The following is a 23,826-nucleotide window of genomic DNA, read 5'->3' as shown; positions in this document are numbered from 1 at the left end:
CTAATTAATTCCTTCCTTCCTTTTTTGAAACCTGGTATTTAATACCAGACCTTAACAATCTGGCCAGAAGGTCATTTCAGCAAAGCAGTTAACAACAGAGAGCCTCGTTTTGTCATCTCAGAGCTGTGTGACCTTCAGTAAGTGGCTTAACCTCTCTGTTCCAATATTGCCACCTATAAAATAGGGGGAATAGCAGTGTCTATCTCTCAGTGGTATTGTGAGAATGAGAGGTTAATATCTAATATATACAAGACACTACCTAAGTATTAGCTCTCATTTATTACTAATAACAAAATCATTCAAATAAAGAAGATAAAATCTGAATCAAACCAACACCAGGAGTATTTTCAGGTACAGAATCACACAGTGCTCCGTACATCCAGTCTATAAAAAAAGGACTGTGAACCTATGGTGTCAATGAGTCCACCTTATGATCTTTAAAAATACTCAGATCATTACCCAAACTTGTCAATAACTTCAAAGATATTCTCCTTTATGAGAGCCTACCGCGCATTTCTACAGTGAAATCCAGGAACCTCATCGCCTGCTCCTATACTTGACCCTGGCTGTTCCAGGCACGTTTCAGGGTCTTGTTCTCAGGAGAAAGAACCATGAAATCAGAGAGGCACCTGGGATGAGTCAACAAAACCCTGGGGCCTCTTCCTTCCTCTCTGCTGCCAGAACCCCATATTATAGAGGACCCTGTTTGGGACTTCATGACTCACTATATTTAAAATGGAAACAATCTCTCAAAATCCACAAAGGGAGTGGAACACAGCTATTATAGTGAGGTAAAAATGATCCAAGTTAAAAAGTATTCAGAAATAAATGTCTTAGATACAGGAAAAATAACTGTACTCCCAAATCAAATTAGAAACTGAGAATTAACATTTTTAGTTTAATAATAGAACCATTTAATAAATAGCTTTCAAAATATCTTACCTCACACGGAAATATCTGTTTCTTTTGAGGGCCACTCACCCTCCCCCACCTCCCCGAAAAAGTAGGTAAAAGGCCACAAAAATAACAAGTAACTTTAAACAGCTTTTGTTTGTTTTTTTGCCTTTAAATGAAACATGCATGTTTCCGTTTACTGGCTTTTTAATTAATAACCAACAACATAAAGCCCTTTCAGTCTACAAATATTAAATTTATAAACATTAAAATTACTTTAAAATATTAAATTTTATACTGTGCTCAACTTAGACACTGAGAGTGATGATCCTATGATGGCAAAAGAGAAACATATGGATAAAAGCAATGCTGAAGATAGTCTAACATATGCACTCAAGAAAGTCCTACAAAGATATATAAAGACAAAAAGAGGCAGAAAAGTATACACAGAGAAATGTAGGTTTTTGAAATAATCATTCGGATTTGAAGAGTATATTTCCATTATCAATATCAGTTATATTTTTGACCCAGCCAGTCATCCAATTACTGGACAAAGGCAAGAATCACCTGATATTGTAGATGAGAAAAACAAAGGTATAATTTAAAGTTACATGATTTGCTCAGGTTAAGGGACTGGTCAAGGTCAAGCAAAAGAATAGGAGACAGACAGGGGGACCAACATAAATATGTCAACGACATTCTGAAAACAGAAGACGAATAAATACGGACATAATCACGTATCACTGTTTTTACTGGGGAGGGGTCTTTCAGATACAGGTAACAGAGTTTTCAAATTGTTATACTCTGGAGACTGTGATGAGAAGAGGTTATTGACACAGAGAACTCTTTAGGAAGTGGAATAAAAGCATGATGAATTATGGAAAACAAATTCGCAGTTGCACCAAAGGGTCAGGATAAGAGCTTTGTCACAGTGCTCAACCGGGTAAGAATCACTGTATTTGGATTAAACAAAAAGATTGTTTCTTTCCCTTTAATGAAAAAAAAAGGTGCTCACCTTTCACAAGAGCTAAACAGAGATAATGCAAAGGGAGTCTGTTATAGAAACCATGAGTAGCAAGAAAGTATAACGGACCCAATTGTACACATTTTAGATGCTGTTTTGTCATACATATATGGAAGCATAAGAAGGAAACAGGATGAAATGAGACTTTAATTCATTAAGAGTGAGCTCTGCCCTATATTCTCACGTATGGGTTTGTTCTCAAGACTATAATTTGGATTTCATATCCTATTTAGTGACATCTCAGAAGTAAAAACACTTTGGTCCCGTGGAGGGGCCTTCTAACCACATACAGCTGCAGAGGTGACGTGTCAGCTGTGATTCTTTGGTGGTTCAAGACATGGGATGTGCAAATGGAAATCTCTCACCTTGCTGCTGTGATCAGTCTCATCTGAGGATTCCAAGTCTGGCCCTTCGGTCTCCTCCGGAGCACTCTCAGGACTACTGCCCTGCTGGCTGCAGAGGCTGTGCCCTGCAAGGTCAAGTCAGAAGAACACATGGGTCAGCACGTACAGTCATTGCTATAAGCCATGCCAGTGCAAGGGAGTGTGGGGTCAAGCTCATGACGTGTACATATATTGTTAGACGCTCCAGGTATGTGCTCCATGATCTTGGTTCAATAAATGTCACTTTTTGTTGTTTTTATTGTTACCACTATTATTATTATTTTATAACATAGTATATTTTTATTATTTATAATACATATTTTATAATATACAATCATTGCTGTGGACTGAATATTTATGTCCCCCCTCAATTTCATATGCTGAAGCCCTAATCCCCAATGAGACTGTATGTGGAGATGAGGCCTTTGGGAGCTAAGTAGGTTTAGATGAGGTCTTGAGGATGGGCCTCCACCAGAGCTCCCCTCCTCTCATGTAAGGACACAGAGAAAATGCAGCTGTCTGCAAGCCAGAAGAGAGCCCTCAGCAGGAACCCAGATCTTGAACTTCCCAGCCTCCAAAACTGTGAGAAATAAATATCTGTTGTTTAAGACACCCAGTCTGTGGTATTCTGTCACAGCAGCCCCAGCTGACTAAGACAATAATTTACTATCCATCTATCTATGAAATAAAATTTAAATAAAATTAAATTATTTTATTGATTTATAATCAAATTAATTGCTGGATCAATTACTTCATTGCTAAAATAACTGAATAAACCATTCTGAGAAGAACACTAAAAAAATAATAACTTTCATATAGATTACCTGGCAAACTTCACCCACTCTTCCCACCATAGTCTATGTATGCAAAAGTACAGGCAACTTTCTTTCCTATATTACCAAGTCCCTACTACAGTGGTTGGCTATGGTAGCCCCCTGCAGTGGAGAAGAGAACATTAAGATCTCTTTCCTCTGGGGGGATTCTCAGATTTAAAGAGCATCTGAACTGCCTGGGGGTTCATGTTATGCAGATTCAGATTCAGTAGGTATATGGTTGTACCTATGATTCTGCATTTCTTACAAGCTCCAAGATGTTATCAATCAAGAGGTCCATGGTCCACACTTGGAATAACAAGTCTCTAGCATATTTACAAACCTCTAGCTAGTCTGATAAGACAGTGGTTTGATGACCATTATCTTAGAATATGTCAGGCACTGGGTCAGGGACTACAGCATCATCACTCTCACCCGATGAGAGAGAAGGGAAGAAAGAGGAGAAGAAGAGAAGGGAAAAAAGAGAAGAGAAGAGGAGCCACTTTCTGACTCTTTGGATGAAAGCGTCAGTCTGCAAAGAGGCTGCCTTATTCCAATGACACGGTTACAGTCACAAGCTGTTTAGCATGACTTTCTGATCAAATTCTAGGTTGGTTGGGAAACTAAGGAAAGAAGCCAATCCCTGAGCAAACCTTGCTCCAAGGCTGCATCCTCTGGAATGAAGCACCAATGAAGCGAATGCCCACCTTCTATGGTTTGTAAGTTTCTGTCCGAACCCCCTCGCCTCCCCGCACCTAGTCGCAGAGTTCTGGCTCTACGATTTTCTTGCACTTCTTTTAATTACTTGCTCACTCAATAACATGGTGGGAGCCATCCAAGAGAGAGGCCCACTTAACTTGGTGGATATCAACAATGTCACACCGTCACCACCAGAGGAAAAAAGAGTGATTGAATACTTTAAATGGGGGCAATGACCTAGATTCTGGGGCTAGAAAGAAGGGGAAGATTTGAACAGCGTTAAGCTCTGAGATGGCAGGAACCACGCTCCCTCAGCACTAAGCAGGGTGGCGAGGCTGTACACAAGGTCACCTTCACGCTGTAATCTGCATAATGGCGACCTCCAGATGGTACAGCCAAACACTGTGACCCTGCATATCTCCACTGTTTATCATAATGCCTGGGCTCTAGAGGTTGCTCACAAAATAGTGGGAAAAGGAATGAAAGGATTTTCATTGTTAACAATACTGTGGGTCAGGTATCCTAAAAAGGAAGCAAAAAAACCCTAATTCTACAAAACACTTAGAAATTCTAAGTATCAATAAAATAGAACAAAATTCTTTTTATATTTTTTTCATTATTATTTTTTGTTGTTGTTGTTTTTGTTTTTGTTTTTGCGGTACGCGGGCCTCTCACTGCTGTGGCCTCTCCCGCTGCGGAGCACAGGCTCTGGACGCGCAAGCCCAGCGGCCTTGGCCCACGGGCCCAGCCGCTCCGCGGCACGCGGGATCCTCCCGGACCGGGGCACGAACCCGTGTCCCCCCCACCGGCAGGCGGACTCTCAACCACTGCGCCACCAGGGAAGCCCCATTATTATTATTTTTTTGGCTGCACCATGCAGCATGCGGATAGTTCTCTGACCAGGGACTGAACCCGTGCCCTCTGCAGTGGAAGCACAGAGTCTTAACCACTGGACCACCAGGGAAGTCTCCCCAAATCCTTTTTAAACATAAAGCTGAGCTCCAAGAAATCCCCAGAGCCCAAAATGAAGAAGACAAAGGAAGCAGGAGGGGTGGGCCAGTCCCAAAGCCATGGCTGTGCTGAGTAATCCATCAGTCCCCAAACTCCAAACCCTAGAGCAGTGTTTCCCAAAGGGAGCGGGAACCTGTTGGTGTCAGGAGGGGAAAACGTTTAGGAGGAAAACTGTACACACGGCAGGTACACAGGGCACTAGCCCCCCCCACCGGGCTCCTGGGTTCTAAGTACCTTGAGCACTCCGCAGCCACTGTGACAATCAAACACACACCCCTACAGAGCCCAACAGCAGAACCATCTCAGCTTGGGAACCACAGCCCTGGAGCCTTTGGTGTCAACTGTGAAGCCGTGAGACAGAAAACAACTGTTGGGTCAGTACAAACTGGAGAGTTAGAATCAAATCTCCCACATTCATATGGTTCCTTTGAAGGGCTACACTTTTACCCCAAAAAGACTCACAAAGATTTTTTTTCAAAAGTACTCACTGGCAAAAGAGAAAAAAAAAAAAAAAGAAGGAAAAAGGAAGCTGATTTAACTCTGCCCATACTCTGGGATGAGTGGGGATGGAGGAAGAAGGGTTTCTTCTTGGAGGTGACAACCACAGGCTGGCTGCACGGGTGTTTGAGATTCAAATTTACACTATGTCCTACATTCTGGGGACTCCAATGTCTTAGTCTGCTCAGGCTGCTGTAACTAGGACTGCAGACTGGGTCGCTTAAACAACAGACATTTATTTCTCTCCGTTCTGGAGGTTGGAAATCAAAAATCAGGGTGCCAGCAGATTCTTTCCTTGGTGAGGCCCTTTCCCTGGCTTGCAGATGGCCACCACCTCACTGGGCACCTACATGACTGCTCTTTGTGTGTGCAAGGAGAGAGGGGGTGAACCCTGGTCTCTCTTCCTCTTCTTACAAGGACACTAATCCAGCTCATAACTTCGTCTAAACTTAATTACCTCCCAACGGCCCCCAACTCCTAATAACCCTCACATCAGGGGTTAGGACTTCAATACAGGAATTCAGTCCGTGATCCTCAAGATGAAAAATTGCCATAAAGTTGTTCTAAATTTGTATTCCAAGGGCATCTGGCAGAAGCCAAAACAAGTCTGCTCTAGAGGGATTCATCCTTAATGATGGGATCATATTAATGGTCAGACACACATAAGCTGGGTCAAACAAGAACCTATAATCCATTATTATAAACACAGGAGAAGCAAGTCCCCATGAGGGAGAAGCAACAGCTACAACAGGACTCCCAAGGAATAATACCGCAATTATCAGATAGAGATTGTCAAACGAGTAGGCTTTAAAAAAAAAGGGGGCAGGGGACAAGAAAAGAGAGACTTTCAGAAAAGACCAGGTAAATTAGTAAATTTTTTAGAAATAAGAACTATAATCACTGAAATTAAACACTCAATGGATAAGGATAAGAGTTGAAGAAAGAAGCTAGGAAGGCCTATCTGAAGACATTATCTCACTAGAGCACAGAAATTCTCAAATGCTCAAACTATCAACACAATTGTATTTCAAGCTAAAATAGTATTCAAGAAGAAAAATATAATAAAAATCATTTGACAAAGAGTGAGCAAGTTTACTAATACAGAACCTTGCTAAAAAAAATTCTCTAAAGGATGTACTTTGGGTGGGAAAACACATATACACACATGCACACATGTATAATCTGGTATACGAGGTTACCAGAGAGATAAATAGAGAGCTGATATTCACACGGGCAAGTCGTAGTGTATAAAACAACACTCCACACACATCCAAAAAGGCATCTGGAGGTAAAACATATAAGATGAAACTATAAAGCAATGGTGGGTGATTGTATTTAAACCATTTCATGGTCCTTTTATGCTTCAAGTGAGAAGTAAAAAGAATTTGGTCTTGTTTTGTTAGAAATCATGTTAAAATTTTAAGGGCAACCACTAAAAGAAAAGAATTAGACTGTATAAGTTGAAAGGGGAAAGTGGAGTTTAGAAATTCAGCCAAAAGAGAGTACAGGAAAGGGCAGGAAGAACAAACAAGATCAAGACAGCAAAATACAATGATAGAAATGAGACAAAATACATGGATCTTCTAAATAAATGTAATGTAGACTAAACTCAATATTTAAACTTCATGTTTAGATAAAAACCAGAATAATGTCATACAAAGCCCCACCTATATGCCTATAGGCAAGAAATAGACCTAAACAAAAAGACACAGAAGACTGAAAGTATAGGGATGGGAAATATATTAGGCAAACGTAAAGAACGCTCTCCAAATGCCACACAAAATAGATTTAGTCAGACTATAGAAGATGTAAACATCAAGAATTATTATGCTTGATCCATGAATTTTAAACCCTATTCACAAGGACTAGCAGTTTATGCAAAGAGCCCACATATGAGGCCATAACACAAATCTCAACAAATGCCAAAGAATCCGAATTCAGACAGACCACACTGGCAGCATTATTTTTGGAACTAAATTTGTTATGAAAGAACAAAAGGCTAGTAATACCAAAGACAGTTTTAGAGAAGAAAAACAAGACTGGGATACTTTCCCTACCAGATATCAAAATGTATTTAAAGTTACAATAATATAAGGCAGTGCAGAATTAGCAAGAAGACAGGCTAACAGAACAGAGAGTCCCAGAAACAGCCCCACCCGTGTATGGAAGTGTGATGTACAGCAGATGTGTCACTGCAGATCCAGGGGAAAAGAATGGAACATTTGATAATGTGGCTAGGACAGCAGATTACCCACATGGGAAAATAAAAAGCTGAACCCTAACTCACATCATTCATAAGAATCAGTACCAGGGAGGTATAAACCAGAAAGTGAACAGTCCAAACTATAAATCTTTCAGAAGGAAATATAGAAGAAAACGTTTGTTGCCCAGGGGAGAGAGAAGGATTTCTTAAACAGGATATAAAAAGCACAAATCCTATGAGATAGAAAATCAGATTTTACTAAAATTAAAAACTTTTCTTTGTCAAAAGGCACCATAAAGGCAACAAGATACATTATAGACTGAGAAAAGTTATCTTCAACACATATAACTGGCAAAAAATATTAATATCTAGAATATAAAAGAAGTCCTATGAATCAATAACTGTGGGTCTATCTGATTCTACAGTATATATTCTTTTTTTACCCTGTTAGCTATGCTTCTGAAGATAAAAATTAATAAAATAGGAGAGAAAGAGAAAAGGCAATGCAGTTGTGGTAGACAATTGGCAAAGATGACAGTGATGATTCCTCCCATCCCTTTAAGCACGGATCTTTGTGTCAATGACCCCACCCCATGAATTTGGGTTGGCCTGGTTTGTGACTTGCTTGGGCCAACAGAATGTGACATAAGTGGTGATAATATGAAGCCTTCTGAGCTAAGGCTACAAGTGGCTTTGCAGGTTCTTGTCTGGTCCCCCAGGAACCCTGGACCCACCATACAATGAAACCCCCAAGCTAGTTTATTGAGGATGAGAGACCTCAAGGAAAGAGGGGTCCAGCCCACCAATCACCAAATATGTGAGTAAGGCCATCTTAAACCAGCCCCAGTCAAGCCCAGATGACAAAGTCACAAGAGTGACTGAGGCAAGGAGAGCAGAACAACCGTCCAGCTGAGCCCGGCCCAAACTGCTGAGCACAGTGAGCAAATTAAATGGTTGTTTTGGGTGGTTTGTTACATAGTAGTAGATAGCCAACACGTGGTTAGGGGGAACTTAGTCATCTAAGAGAGCCAGGGAGGCAGGAATTGACAGTGGTGCCCTTTAAGAATGCTGAAGAGAGACTCTGGCATGGCAGGAACAGGGAATCCAAACCAGGAAAAAGTCCTGTTTTTGCTCTCACACTTCAAGGCCTTCTCTGAACACCTTCCAGCTGAAGAGGCTTATACAAACACAGATTTGAGACTTCCTACTCTTCCTTTACCACAAGAAACCTTCCTCTAAGAGCAGACCCTGAAGGGATTATTCCCTTTGTGGTGGAGGTAGCTGTCCCCATTTAATTACCAGTACACATGCAGACAGCTCCAGAAAGCTGAAGACAAGGCTGAGAGGTGGTTGAGGAAGTAATCAAAGCAGGGAACTTCCTGTCCCACTTCACTCTATGCCCAGCACTTAGCACATCACCACCTGGCATAAAAGAGGCGCCAGTTAACGCGTGGCAGCACAGAGAGGAAGCAGAGCCAAAACTAAAGAGACAAAGGATGAGCAGGGGTATACAGTGGAGAATTATTCAGCCATAAAAAGGAAGGAAATCTACTCTTTGCAAAAACATGGATGGACCTTGAGGGCATTATGCTTAAGGGAAATAAGCCAGTCAGAGAAAAGCAAATACTGTATGATCTCACTTATGTGCGGAATCTAAAACAAAACAAGCAAAACAAAAACAAACAAAAAAACCCTCACAGATACAGAGAACAGACTGGGGGTTGTCAGAGGTAGGGGGTTGGGGGGCAGGTGGGTGAAATGGGTCAAAAGGTATAAATTTACAGCTATAATGCATAAGTCCTGGGGATGTCATGTACAGCATGACGACTATAGTTAATAACGCTATGTTGTATATTTGAGATTTGCTAAGAAAGTAGATCTCAAAAGTTCTCATCACAAGAAAAAAAATTGTAACTACGTGTGGTGATGGATGTTAACTAGACATGTGGTGATCATTTTGCAATGTATACAAATATCAAATCGTGATGTTGTACACCTGAAACTAATATAATGTTATATGTCAGTTCTACCCCAATTAAAAAAAAAAAAAAGATGAACAGTGGGTGGACAGTCTCAGAGAATGAGGCAGTACAGGGCAGGGCTGAGGCCCAGCAGGACAGGACCTATAGACTATCTCAAAAGCGGCCATAAATAACATTCATTGTTGTGAACAGGTGTGATCACTTCTCTGCTTCTTCAAATTATTTTCACATCATAATGTGATGGTTTTGTGACAGAGGAAACCTTTGCTGCTGGCACGTCCCACTCACCATTAGCCGGATAGACAGCAATGAGGTCAGGGGCAGTGCAAACACGTGAACGTAAGCTTACATTTTGATTTATCTTTGATTTACTTGGATGAGACACATTCACCAAGAATTTAATGGAGGAAGGAAAAAAATCTTTGCCTTATGAGATACATGAACAATGTAAGTTAAACTAGCAGATTCTCCAATTCAAACATTTCCGAAGAGGAACCAATCATAACTGGTTACTGAGTGAAAAAAAACGACTGAGGGGAAGGGAGTAAGAAAAGGTTAGACGCGGCCAATAAAGACATTTAGCTGGAATCTCATCATTAAGCGATGATTTTATTTTGCTTTTCAGCCATTTTACTGTCATATAAGAATAAGAATTCCATAGATACACTCATATAAGATCAGCATAAACACCTGCCCCTCCCCCAAGCTAAGAAAACAAAACCAAAACAATTTATAAAGGAAAAAAAAACTGGGGAGAGCTAAATATACACTATGAAAAAAAAAAAGGAAAAACACTACAATTTTAACTTGGGAGACAAATAATAACTTCTTTCCAACCAAATTTCACAAAACCCCAGTGTCTGTTTCTCTCCAGAGAACATTTTTTTAATCCATAAAAACTGTAGATATAGTCCTTCCCAATCCTATGAACTTGTTGTGAAACTCAAATAATATATAATCCACTAACGTTCTTTAAAATGATACAAATGGAGGCTCTTAATCTCTGAACCGACATTTTTTTCCACACACAGGACTCAACGGGTGTCATTAATCAAATGCAGCTGGAAATCAGGACTAGGTGTTAGGGTTTCCCTAGCAGGGCCCACAGAAGCGGGCCATGTGCTGTGTGACGATAAGCATCGCACACAGACAGTTTACAAAACGCACATGGCTCCACATTTTATCGACAAACAACTAGAAGGCCATGTGCTACTGGTATCTGTGAGACTTCAGTGAATCTGGAGAATGGGACCATATCTGTTTGTAGGAAGGTAAATCTGTGCAGTTCCTCTTTCTTGGCTGCCCCTCCTGCTGTCTGGTTGTCTTCTGTTTGCAGAATGGAGCACCAGACAATCCGCACGGAACATCAGCCCAAAATAGAACCTTGCATTTCACAGGCACTGCAGGGAAGCAAGCACTGCCTGGCAAATCAAAGGCTGCTGAGTGCTTAACGACTCCTTGCTCTGACCAAGATGCCTTGGCTCTCCTGGCTGTCACAGAAGCCTTTCCTGTTACAGCAAAGGGTGCTTAATCTACTTCCTGCAGGAGGGCTATCTGTGCTCACTGTGGATTGCCATCTTTCACTCAGCATCAGACAGAGTAAGATCAAGGGGGCTGACTCTCCAAACCCAAGGCTGGCCCTAATTGTCTTTAACAGGTAGAAACCAGTGCTAAAGTCAAATGAATGTGAGCCTTAAGGACAGAACTTAAAGTGAGAGAGACAAACAGACATTTTGAAGCCTCGGAAAGATACCATGTTTGCCCCTTGAATTATGATTTTTATAACTTGCATAAAATTGGGGGCTTTTGCTTTTCTGAAACTTATTTTTAAAATAATTTTAGATCTAGATTTGCTTTCCTATATATATATATATATATTTTTTTTTTTTTTTTTTTTTTTTTTGCGGTACACGGTCCTCTCACTGCTGTGGCCTCTCCCATTGCAGAGCACAGGCTCCGGATGCGCAGGCTCAGCGGCCATGGCTCACGGGCCCAGCCGCTCCGCGGCATGTGGGATCTTCCCGGACCGGGGCATGAACCCGTGTCCCCTGCATCGGCAGGCGGACTCTCAACCACTGCACCACCAGGGAAGCCCTGCTTTCCTATATTGACGTTCACTGTAACAGTTCCCTAGCTGGGGAGTGTAGGTATATACATTCTAATCAACCAGGCCAGTGCTTTCAACTGGAGACTTTGCCCCTGTGGGGACATTTAGCAATGTCTGAAGATTATTTTTGACACAACTTGGGGGGAGGGGGTTAAAAACGACTAGCTGAGAGTTGTTTGTAGGAATACTGCTAACGTGAAGGCACAGGACAGCCTCCCACAACAAAGAATTATCTGGCCCCAATTGTCAGTAGCACCAGATGAGATCAGTATTCAAAATAAATCACACAGGAACATTACAGAGGCTTTTTGGAAAGCTCACAGAAACAGAGTTTTGCAACTTCCTACGCCAGCTTCCCCTTCACTTCAGGCTCTTTCTAAAGTAATAGCCACTGAAGGAACTAGCTTTTTGCCTGGATCCTCTTCCCCCATTTTCTTACCAGTCTGTCCCTAAACAACTGTTGGAAAAAAAAAAAAAAAAAAGAACAAGAAAAATGATGAAGAATAGCCCCAGGAAGATTTCAGCAAGGACACGTGGATGGCCAATGGCCAAGAATGGAAACTGAGTCTTATTGAGAGAACACTTAGGATGGAATCTATTCTCCAGTCCCTGGCTTTCCAAGCCAACACGGCAATCCAGTCACCATGTGTCCCTCCTATACCGAGGAAGAGGAGGATGCAGGAGTTTACCTACCAGGTTGTCATTACAGAAATCTCCATGAAGCAGACCACAGAATGTTATCCACAAACACCCCTGTAGATGGTCTGCATGGGACCGTAAGATTCCAATCATCTTACCATTCCACCCAGATGAAAAAAAGAGGATCACTAACCAAGAATAGTCGGTGACCTAAGGGAGTAGCCTCCAATCTTAGCTGCACGTTAGAATCACCTGAGGATTTTTAAGCAACCATCTAACACGTGCAAACACAGCCCCGACCTCAGACCAAGGGAATCCTGATCTCTGAAAAGGGGCCCAGGGGTCTCAGCCTTCCAGACTGCAGAATCTACTTCTTTCTACCTGGGGAAGGAAACTACCTTAAGTATACTTCATAAACTTAGTTATCAGACAATCCACCTGGCGCAGATTGAAGTGGAAGAGAGGGCAGTGAGGAGATCAAAACCAAGCAGCCTCTGGTTACTAGCTAGAGAATCTTCCCATCCCCACAAGAGACTGTGCTTTGAATGCATAACATTTGAGTACCTCTTAGAACATATTCTAAACACCTCACTTTCATCACTCAGTCATTCCTCACAACAACCGCGTTCGACAGTGGTGTGGTACGATCCCCATTTTATGCACAAGGACACAGGGCACAGAGAGATTAAGCGTAATCTGTTCAGAGTCATGAAGCTAATAAACATAAAAATAGGACGCATTCCCAAGGAACCTGGTTCCAGAGCCCACTCTTAGCCACTAGGTAGTGATACTTCTACCTGGAGGAAACAAACCTCTCCATAAAAGAGGCTTCAGAAATAATCCAGCCCTGAAAGCTAATCACATATTTCAATCAGAATTATCAGGGCAGCATCAAGGCCACGTCTGCATACTTGGACTCGTAAAATGGGGCAATCCACAGACCCAGCCTCCTACAGACGGGCACCAGCCAGGGTGCCTGTGGACCCGGCCAGGCTTTCCATCAAGGCTGCCTCACATCCACTATAACCACCCTAAGATGGTCCCTGCGTCAAACCTCAAATCCGTCACTCAGGAGGCTTCTTATTTTTAGTTACTTCTATATTTAGATGAAGGCTATAGTCCAGCCTGCCCATTGTACACACTTTCTCAGTTGTTTTCTATCGTCACTGCAGCTGTCTGTGCACACTGCTTCATAAACTCTGCCTCACTATGGAACCATCTTTCAGGTTGTTTTATCCTGTTTACTTGCCCCCTCTTTTATCCTGCACTGGTAAATAGGGACTAGGAAATGGCAGTAACCAGGAGGCAGACACGCTGAGACCCAGGTGGGGAGCCTGAGTGACTGCTTGCCTCCAGGCAGTCCGATGGGGCCGCCACGACTGAGAGCATCTGAGAATTCTTCTGGAACTTATTAATGTTGAAACCAACTTAGAAACTTTCCAGAAAACCCACACTGTGACTTTACTTTCATGCTGTATTCTTGAACCACGTAGATTACCTAACTTGACCACACACACTTGGCTCTGAAGGATTTCTGATCCCTACAAAATATTAAAAGGTGAAGCAATTAAAAAACAAAGGACTACACTAAAATGTTAAGTATGAGGACAGAATCATGTCATAGTCATCATTATAACTTTCCACATCCAGATTAATGTCTGGGACAGAGCAAATACTTAAGAAATGTCAGTTCCAAGTTATGATCTGGAAACAAATAACTAAATCTTCTACGGATGATTCCAAAATGAAAGTTTTAATGTGGTTTAAACAACAGTAGGTTCAGTGGATGTAGCATGCAGATTACAAAGGTGTCTGGTCTGAAGGAGGATGTAAGGTCAGCTGCTGACAGGATAGGGCTATAGATACAAAATATACTCAAATATTCCCCAGACACCTATGTACAAACACATTTTTAAATTAAAAAAAAATTTAATAAAAGGTTTTAAAACTTGGCAAACTGTGTGCATGTGCAAACGCACGCACACACACACAAATCTTTTTTCAAAAGAAAGAAATATATCAAAACTATGATTGGGTTTAAAGGAACAAATCATGAGCAATCACACTTTATATCAGGGGTCTGTAAAGGGCCAGATAGTAAATATTTTCAGCCTTGCAGACCATGAGTCCCAGTCATAACTACTCAACTCTGCCATTGCGATGGGAAAGCAGCCAGAGACAAAACATCAATGAATGGGCGTGACTGTGTTCTAATAAAACTTTATTCACAGAAACAGGCCATAGTCTGGATTTGGCCAGGGGGTCTTAGTTTGCCAACACCTACTTTATATCCATAACCCACAGGAAGGGCTCAGACAGGAAAAAACATCCAAAAAAGGTTGAGTACACACTGTTGTTCGTAGTATGTACATCCAGACCTTATAAAGTCCTTTCAGTAACCTAATCTAACACAACACGCCTTACTCAGTCATTTTACAGAAACCACTGTGAACGGAGTTTTACGGGATTGAGCCTGCCATCTTGTGGTCACATAAAAGAACAACCTTCATGGTATCCATTCCCTATCATTAAGGGTACACAGCTCCCTAGTTAGATAAAGACAAATACCATACGATATCACTTATATGTGGAATCTAAAATATGACACAAATGGACCTATGTGTGAAACAGAAACAAAATCAGGGACATACAGAACAGACTGGTTGTTGCCAAGGGGAAGGGAGGCGGGGGAGGGGTGGAGTGGGAGTTTGGGGTTAGCAGACGTAAGCTATTATATATAGAATGGATAAACAACAAGGTTCTATAGTCAATATCCTGTGATAAACCATAAGAGGAAAGAATATGAAAAATAATGTATATATATATATGTATCACTGAGTCACTTTGCTGTACAACAGTAATTAACACAACATTGTAATTCAATTGTACTTCAATAAAAAATTAAAAAAAAATTTTTTTAAAGGGTACCCAGCTCCCTGGGGTCCTTTTCTAAAGATGTGATTGGCGTGTGGGTACTACAACGACAAAATGAGTCAGAAGTCAACAGTAACTAAGTGTGATTGATTCTCTCGAGCCTCAACTTGTCAGATTCTCCTAGGGAACCACCCAATAAAAGGATGAACTGTCACAAGGCGTCCGCCTGTGATTTATTCTTACCAAGCCAAGCTTCAGAAGGGACTTCGAAAAATAAGAATACTCAGAGTACCTACACTCAGAAGTGGAAAATGAAGACTTCTTCTAAGCCGAGTGTTAAAGAGAAAATAAATCCCAAACTCCAGCTTACCAGATCAACCCCAACTCTAGAACCAGGTCATGGTGAGATAAGTGACAGCAGTAATCTGTTCCCCTATGGGCTTGCTCCCTGATTCTCCCACTGAACAAGAACGGGCGCCTGTGTAGCAAGGGGAAGAAAACCTAAGCCTCGTACCAGGAAACAAACTCAGGAGAGAGATGCAAGCAAGTAAGAAGAGCATAAGAGGAGCAGGGCCCACGTGAAAGATGTCTTCGCAGGGTCCTGAGGAGCTTGGTGGGGTGCCAGGAAGGCTCCCCGGGGCAGGCAGCATTCAAGCTGTCCCTTTCTGAATGAGTATAAAGTTGCCAGATGGAGTGGGAAGAAACGTGTAAACAGGAGAAGTGGCAGATGGGGCAGGGCAGGGGGTTCCACCGATGGGCTCTTGTCCAGACTCTAGGTCACAAGGGCCCAAGAGAAAAGTTGACCAAACACCAGTTCTGGGCATATTTCCACTCTGGCCATCTCACCCCACATCTTCCTCTTCCACAGAAGGAAAAGCAGGGCTGGGTGATTTGGGGGATGGTGCCACGGACGGCAGGGAAGAGAGCACCAAGAGCCCCAGCATCTTAAGTGATTCCTGGCACTTCTGTGTCTCCAACTCTCGTCCACAGCCAAGAGACAGTGGCCTCCACCCATGTATCTTTCTCCCAAATGACCAACAAGAGCAGCACGACAAAGATTTCCATTGCAGCCAAACAGCAGTTCCACCGGCACAGGAGCTCCTGGCCCCTTTGAAATTTCGACAGGAAGCTCAGTAATCTGCTCATCTTACACATCTTAGCTGACCTACCAGATGCAGGAAATCCACAGAAATACGCAAGCCGCGTGGGCAGCCTCCGAGGGGCAGCCCGGTGCACAGCCATACCTGTGTTGCTGGTGAGAAAGGCGAGAGGGTTCTCGCTGAGGTCGGCGGGGCCGTCCAGCCGGAGGGGCGGGCTCCCCAGCAGCTCTGCTTCTCCCTCCAGCTCCGGGTAGGTCCTCACCAGGAGGCCCAGGGACAGCTGCGCGAGGAAATCTTTGAGCACGGAGGCATTCAGGGTGCCCGCAGCACGATTATTGATCTCAAGAATCTCATCTCCCGCTTTCAGGCCTGCCAACGCGAGACGGAAAATGTTTAATGTCACACACGCATAAAAGCAGCTGCAGCGTCAAATCAGATCACAGCATCTTAGACGCCCTGTTTCGAAAGGGCACACCGAGCTCTCCTGTTATAGGTGTTGCTGCAAACAGGCTGTAGTGCGCAAAGGGGATCATCAGGTGATCACGTGGTCTTTGGGTCTGGAAGGTTCTAGACTGGGATGTCACAGCACACCCATCCCGTCCTGAATACACCAGCTAAACAAATTTATTCCTTCTTGAATCTATGTGCTCTAAGCATCTGCCAATTGCTCCTCGCAAATGCTAATTCTGGCTATCGTCCTGGCACTTTGAGGGGAAAAGACGGAAAGGCTCCCCAACTGCAGCCATTTCTATGCCTTCTTGTGCTACGGTGGACACGTGTGCACAGCCAGCTCAAGTCTATGAATCATTTCTACGGAATCAAAATGCAGGCATCTCCTCGGCTACAACCACTGAAGGTCATCTTATTCCAAACACATTGAGAGATGATAGTTTATGGAACCAAATGCAATCATATTTTCCCCTCCCCCACCTTTTATTTGAAACTACATCAGGACCTAGGGGTGAATGGCCTTTTGAAGGTCCCCAAAGGTTCTGCTACTTTTGCAAAGCATGCTGGGGAGCTGCCGAAGCTTGGGACCCAAAGGAGCAGCCGTGAACCAGCTCAGCCTAGGAGAACAAGAACTTGTGACTGACCCTGGGCAGGTCCCCCTGACATTACAAGAACATTCCAGCAGTTTGAGAGAGGGAGAGATTAGGGAAGAACAGGAGAGGAAATAAGATTTCCCTTCAGTTAAGAAGAAGAAAGGAGTCTGATTCTTATTTTCTAAGAATATTTCTTATTTTCTAAGTTTGTTTGTGGAAAAACTAACTTGAAAAAGGGAGTGACTGAAGGGCAGAGACAAAGGATGAACTGCCAAACGCAAAGCCACACAGTCCCTCAGGCACACCCGCAGTTCTCACTCTGATTCCACAGAAAAATAATTCCGCAGAGAAGTTCTCACTTCCCAACTTCACCGGGTCACACCTATCGGCCAGCTTTACTCAGGTTTCCAAAATACTTGAAATCAATTTTCTATCATAAAATACTCCAAGAAACATCGCAGGTGAGGAGGCAATGGGGGAGAAATGAGAAGGTTTTCCTCCACGTCAGAGGCAGAATTCTGGGAGACTAACCATTCCATTTTTTAGGTGAAAGATTTTGGCATCACAGCATTTGACTTGAAAACACAAAATTTCCACATGTGAAAGGCAGTTATTGGTTTTTAAGTGTTCTCTTGGAAACAATTCTTTTCGTTAGATATTAGAGGAGGTAAAATAAGGAGAAAAAGAAAAAACGACTTAAAAACTAAAACCATCTGCAAGTTTTTTGTTTTTTTAAAAGAATTTTTAGGTTTGCGGGAATCCCCTGGTGGTCCAGTGGTTAGGACTCTGGGCTCTCACTGCCTAGGGTCCAGGTTCAATCCCTGGTCAGGGAACTAAGATCCCGCAAGCCACTCGGCCAAAAACTAAATAAATAAAAATAAAATAATTTTTAAAAAAAGAATTTCTAGGTTGCTGTGACTGGCTGAATAACAATGTGTAGTGGGTTGAAGGGTGGCCCCTAAAAAGATATGTCCATGTCCCAAAACCTGGGAATGCGAGCTTATTGGGAAACAGGATCTTTGCAGCTGTAATTCAGTAAAAGATCTTGAGATAAAATCATGCTGGATTATCTGATGGGTCCTGAACCCACTGAAAAGTGTCCTTGTAAGAGACACACAAAAGAAAGACACAGAGAAAAGAGGAGAATGTTATGTGAAGATGGAGGATGAGATTGGAGCGATGCGGCCACACCTGGAGCCTCCAGATGAAAGAAGAAGCGAGAAAGGATTCTCCCCTTGAACCTCCCAGGGACCACAGCCCTGCACACACGTTGGTTTCAGACTCTGTCCTCCAGAACTGTGGGAGAATAAAGTTCTGGGTTTTTTTTTTTTTCTAACATCTTTATTGGAGTATAATTGCTTTACAATGGTGTGTTAATTTCTGCTTTATAACAAAGTGAATCAGCTATATGTATACATATATCCCCATATCCCCTTCCTCTTTCATCTCCCTCCCACCCTCCCTATCCCACCCCTCTAGGTGGTCACAAAGCACTGAGCTGATCTCCCTGTGCTATGCAGCTGCTTCCCACTAGCTATCTATTTTACGTTTGGTGGTGTATATATGTCCGTGCCACTCTCTCACTTCGTGCCAGCTTACACTTCCCCCTCCCCGTGTCCTCAAGTCCATTCTCTACGTCTGCATCTTTCTGCCTGTCCTGCTCCTAGGTTCCTCAGAGCCATTTTGGTTTTGGTTTTGTTTTTAGATTCCATATATATGTGTTAGCATACGGTATTTGTTTTTCTCTTTCAGACTTACTTCACTCTGTATGACAGACTCTAGGTCCATCTACCTCACTACAAATAACTCAATTTCCTTTCTTTTTATGGCTGAGTAATATTTCATTGTATACATGTGTCACATCTTCTTTATCCATTCATCTGTCAATAGACACTTAGGTTGCTTCCATGTCCTGGCTATTGTAAATAGAGCTGCAGTGAACACTGTGGTACATGACTCTTTTTGAATTATGGTTTTCTCAGGGTATATGCCCAGTAGTGGGATTGCTGGGTTCTATGGTAGTTCTATTTTTAGTTTTTGAAGGAACCTCCATACTGTTCTCCATAGTGGCTGTATCAATTTACATTCCCACCATAAGTGCAAGAGGGTTCCCTTTTCTCCACACCTTCTCCAGCATTTACTGTGTGTAGATTTTTTGATGATGGCCATTCTGACTGGTGTGAGGTGATACCTCATTGTAGTTTTGATTTGCATTTCTCTAATGATTAGTGATGTTGAGCATCCTTTCATGTGTTTGTTGGTAATCTCTGTATCTTCTCTGGAGAAATGTCTGTTTAAGTCTTCTGGTCATTTTTGGATTGGGTTGTTTGGTTTTTTTTTTTTTTTGATATTGAGTTGCATGAGCTGCTTGCATATTTTGGAGATTAATCTTTTGTCTGCTGCTTTATTTGCAAATATTTTCTCCCATTCTGAGGGTTGCCTTTTCGTCTTGTTTATGCTTTCCTTTGCTGTGCAAAAGCTTTGAAGTTTCATTAGGTCCCATTTGTTTATTTTTGTTTTTATTTCCATTTCTCTAGGAGGTGGGTCAAAAAGGATCCTGCTGTGATGTATGTCATAGAGTGTTCTGCCTATGTTTTCCTCTAAGAGTTTGATAGTGTCTGGCCTTACATTTAGGTCTTTAATCCATTTTGAGTTTATTTTTGTGTATGGTGTTAAGGAGTGTTCTAATTTCGTTCTTTTACAGGTAACTGTCCAGTTTTCCCAGCACCACTTATTGAAGAGGCTGTCCTTTCTCCACTGTATATTCTTGCCTCCTTTATCAAAGATAAGGTGACCATATGTGCGTGGGTTTATCTCTGGGCTTTCTATCGTGTTCCATTGATCTATATTTCTGTTTCTGTGCCTGTACCATACTGTCTTGTTTACTGTAGCTTTGTAGTAGAGTCCGAAGTCTGGGAGCCTGATTCCTCCAGCTCCGTTTTTCTTTCTCAAGGTTGCTTTGGCCATTCAGGGTCTTTTGTGTTTCCATACAAATTGTGAAAATTTTTGTTCTGGTTCTGTGAAAAATGCCATTCGTAGTTTGATAGGGATTGCACTGAATCTGTAGATTGCTTTGGGTAGTAGAGTCATTTTCACAATGTTGATTCTTCCAATCCAAGAACATGGTATATCTCTCCATCTGTTTGTATCATCTTTAATTTCTTTCATCAGTGTCTTATAGTTTTCTGCCTACAGATCTTTTGTCTCCTTAGGTAGGTTTATTCCTAGGTATTTTATTCTTCTTGTTGCAGTGGTAAATGGGAATGTTTCCTTAATTGCTCTTTCAGATTTTTCATCATTAGTGTATAGGATTGCAAGAGATTTCTGTGCATTAATTTTATATCCTGCTACTTTACCAAATTCATTGATTAGCTCTAGTCGTTTTCTGGTAGCATCTTTAGGATTCTCTATGTATAGTATCATGTCATCTGCAAACAGTGACAGCTTTACTTCTTCTTTTCGGATTTGGATTCCCTTTATTTCTTTTTCTTCTCTGATTGCTGTGGCTAAAACTTCCAAAACTATGTTGAATAACAGTGGTGAGAGTAGATAACCTTGTCTTCTTCCTGATCTTAGAGGAAATGGTTTCAGTTTTTCACCATTGAGAATGATGCTGGCTCATGTACAGCCTTTATTATGTTGAGGTAAGTTCCCTCTATGCCTACTTTCTGGAGAGTTTTTATCATAAATGGGTGTTGAATTTTGTCAAAAGCTTTGTCTGAATCTATTGAGATGATCGTATGGTTTTTCTCCTTCAATTTGTTAATATGGTGTATCACACTGACTGATTTGTGTATATTGAAGAATCCTTGCATTCCTGGGATAAACTCCACTTGATCATGGTGTATGATCCTTTTAATGTGCTGTTGGATTCTGTCTGCTAGTATTTTGTTGAGGATTTTTGCATCTATGTTCATCAGTGATATTGGCCTGTGGTTTTCTTTCTTTGTGACATCTTTGTCTGGTTTTGGTATCAGGGTGATGATGGCCTCGTAGAATGAGTTGGGGAGTGCTCCTCCCTCTGTTATATTTTGGAAGAGTTTGAGAAGGATAAGTGTTCGCTCTTCTCTAAATGTTTGACATAATTTGCCTGTGAAGCCACCTGGTCCTGGGCTTTTGTTTGTCGGAAGATTTTTAATCACATTCTCAATTTCAGTGCTTGTGATTGGTCTGTTTATATTTTCTATTTCTTCCTGGTTCATTCTTGGAAGGTTGTGCTTTTCTAAGAATTTGTCCATTTCTTCCAGGTTGTCCATTTTACTGGCATATAGTTGCTTATAGCAGTCTCTCATGATCCTTTGAATTTCTGCAGTGTCAGTTGTTACTTCTTTTTCATTTCTAATTCTATTGATTTGAGTCTTCTCCCTTTTTTTCTTGATGAGTCTGGCTAATGGTTTATCAATTCTGTTTATCTTCTCAAAGAACCAGCTTTTAGTTTTATCCAGTTCTGTTTCTTAAGCCACCCAATATGTGGTAGTTTGTTATGGCAACCCTAGGAAATTAATACAGGGCCTACCTGAGTGAGCTAGTCTCAGTATTAATAAGTGAGAGCAGGGGGCCCAGCAGTGGTGGGCAATGAAGTACCTTGTTGGGGTCCTTCTGTCACAACCCCACTGTGTAACAGCTCTGTGCCCGTGGGCATGTTCCTGAATCTCTCCCAGCCTCAGTTTCCTCATACGTAAAGAGGGGCATGGATTAAATGAGATTCAACAAAATAATCCATATAAAACTCTTTGCACAGCACTTGGCATGTGGAAGATATTCAAGACATTAACTCTCATTATTAATATTTGGTAGAACAAAGAGGAAAACTGTTTTTTGGAATTTTTGAGCCTACTCAAAAATGACCCCCACCACCCACCCACGGTAAAATTTGTGAAGCATCTAATCTATCTGTGTAGAAAAATACAGCACAGAGCTTTCTCTGTGTCCTGTGGAGCCATCTGGAAGACACTTAGATGACAGCAAAGAAGATGCCTGATCCCAACCTCAGATGATTCCAAGAGCAGAGCAATGCGCCAAACAGGCCCAAGATGAACACAGATAAGTGTAAACACAGTTTGGTTCCAAAAGTCAGTTCTACAAGTACAGCCAACATGAGATCCGACACAGAGCAAAAGGTAGGCAAGAGAAAGCAGGAATATGGGGATTACCCATCAGCCCATCACAGGCCAAAAGCCCAAGGTGGCTAAGAAAAATAAATCAAGTGTAGGTTCGATTAATGCAAACAGAATATTCAGATCTCATTAGGCTGCGTGCTACCAGATGCTCCTTGCTGGCACCACATTCTGGTCATTTTCAGAAACACTAAAACCTGGACCGTCCTCTAGCAGAACTAGCATCTGGAGAGTGTCCAGAGGGCAATGACCAGAGTTGTATTCTACATTCTAATGACTTGTTGAAAGATCTGGAAGTGTCAAATGTGGAAAAGACTTAGCAGTTTTAACATGAAGCACATCATGAACACCAATGGCTGGCTATAAACGAGGAGGCAAACAGTGAACGGAAGCTGAGGGAGAAGGATGTTTTATAATCAGAGACGCCCACAAAGAGGCCGTATGGTCCACAGGGAACTCTCCGTTATTGGGAGGTCTTCGCATAGCGGTTACGTTTAACATCAAATATCTCTCCCGACACAGCCCTCTGCAGGTGGGATACTGGGAATAGTTTGCGACCTAGGTGGACAAATGGGCACCACTCTTGCATCCGCAGAGAACAGTGTTATATGGGGCAAGGGAGTTGCAGCAGACGACCGTTTGTTGTTATCTAACACCAGTGTTCCTGGATTCAAAGGACTAAAACAGGATGTGACTAAAAACCAGGGCAGCGTATTTCCCCACCCCCGCACGCCAACCGGCACATTCGTGCTGAAAGAGATAAAAATCAGATTGGGGTTTAAAGGGGAATAAACCCCGTCACCTCTGCTCTTAGCTGAGATACGCTTTGAATGCGTCAAACTCTGGCCTCTGGACTGCCTTTGGCCTCGAAAATATGGAAGGAAAATGAAGGAAAATCCTTGTCCATGGCCGTTAGCAGTGGATAAATTACTTGCACTTTGTTTCTGATTGGGCACACCTCTGCCATCTCTGTGCAGAGCCAAGTCTGCGGGTAGCACTTCTCCAGTGCTGACAGCACAGGGCAAAGTACGCTGCACAGGGAGCTTGTAAGCCATGAACACGCAGAACTAAGCTGCCCCAGAACACGGGAGGAGGTGGGAAAGGTAGGCAGGCATTCGATCCTCTCCCAGCTGCTCCACTGTCCTCTAGCAGAACAGATACAGGTATCACATCCAAGTGTAACTGACCAAGACATGTTGGACTTTCATATTCAATGGGCATTATTTTGCCACTGCCTGGATGAACCTAAAAATTCCATAGCAAGAAGAATGAAATGAAGGTGGATTTTAAGCCCTACCTACCTGCCCAGGTTCCCCCCAAAAGTCATGTCCACCCAGAACGTGACGTTATTTGGAGAGAGGGTCTTTGCAGATGTAATTAAGTCAGGACGAAGTCATACCAGAGTAGGGTGGGTCCTAAATCCAATGACTGGTGTTCTTG

General features: G+C 42.3%; 1 protein-coding gene across 1 annotated transcript in view; it reads right to left on the bottom strand.

The window, feature by feature from the left end:
- The window catches only part of TIAM1 (TIAM Rac1 associated GEF 1), a 146,418-nt gene that overhangs the window by 41,305 nt on the left and 81,287 nt on the right, over nt 1–23,826 (bottom strand). Inside the window, exons 14-15 of the mRNA XM_060010397.1 lie at nt 16,371–16,595; nt 2,284–2,387 (exon numbers count right to left, since the gene is read on the bottom strand). Of these exons, the coding sequence (XP_059866380.1) occupies nt 2,284–2,387; nt 16,371–16,595 (329 nt within the window). The remainder of the gene's footprint in view (nt 1–2,283; nt 2,388–16,370; nt 16,596–23,826) is intronic.

This window comes from Delphinus delphis, chromosome 4 (assembly GCF_949987515.2).
Source record: "Delphinus delphis chromosome 4, mDelDel1.2, whole genome shotgun sequence".
Classification (NCBI taxonomy): Eukaryota; Metazoa; Chordata; class Mammalia; order Artiodactyla; family Delphinidae; genus Delphinus; species Delphinus delphis.
The sequence above is the reverse complement of the archived record's forward strand: the minus strand, read 5'-3'. Positions and strand labels throughout refer to the sequence as shown.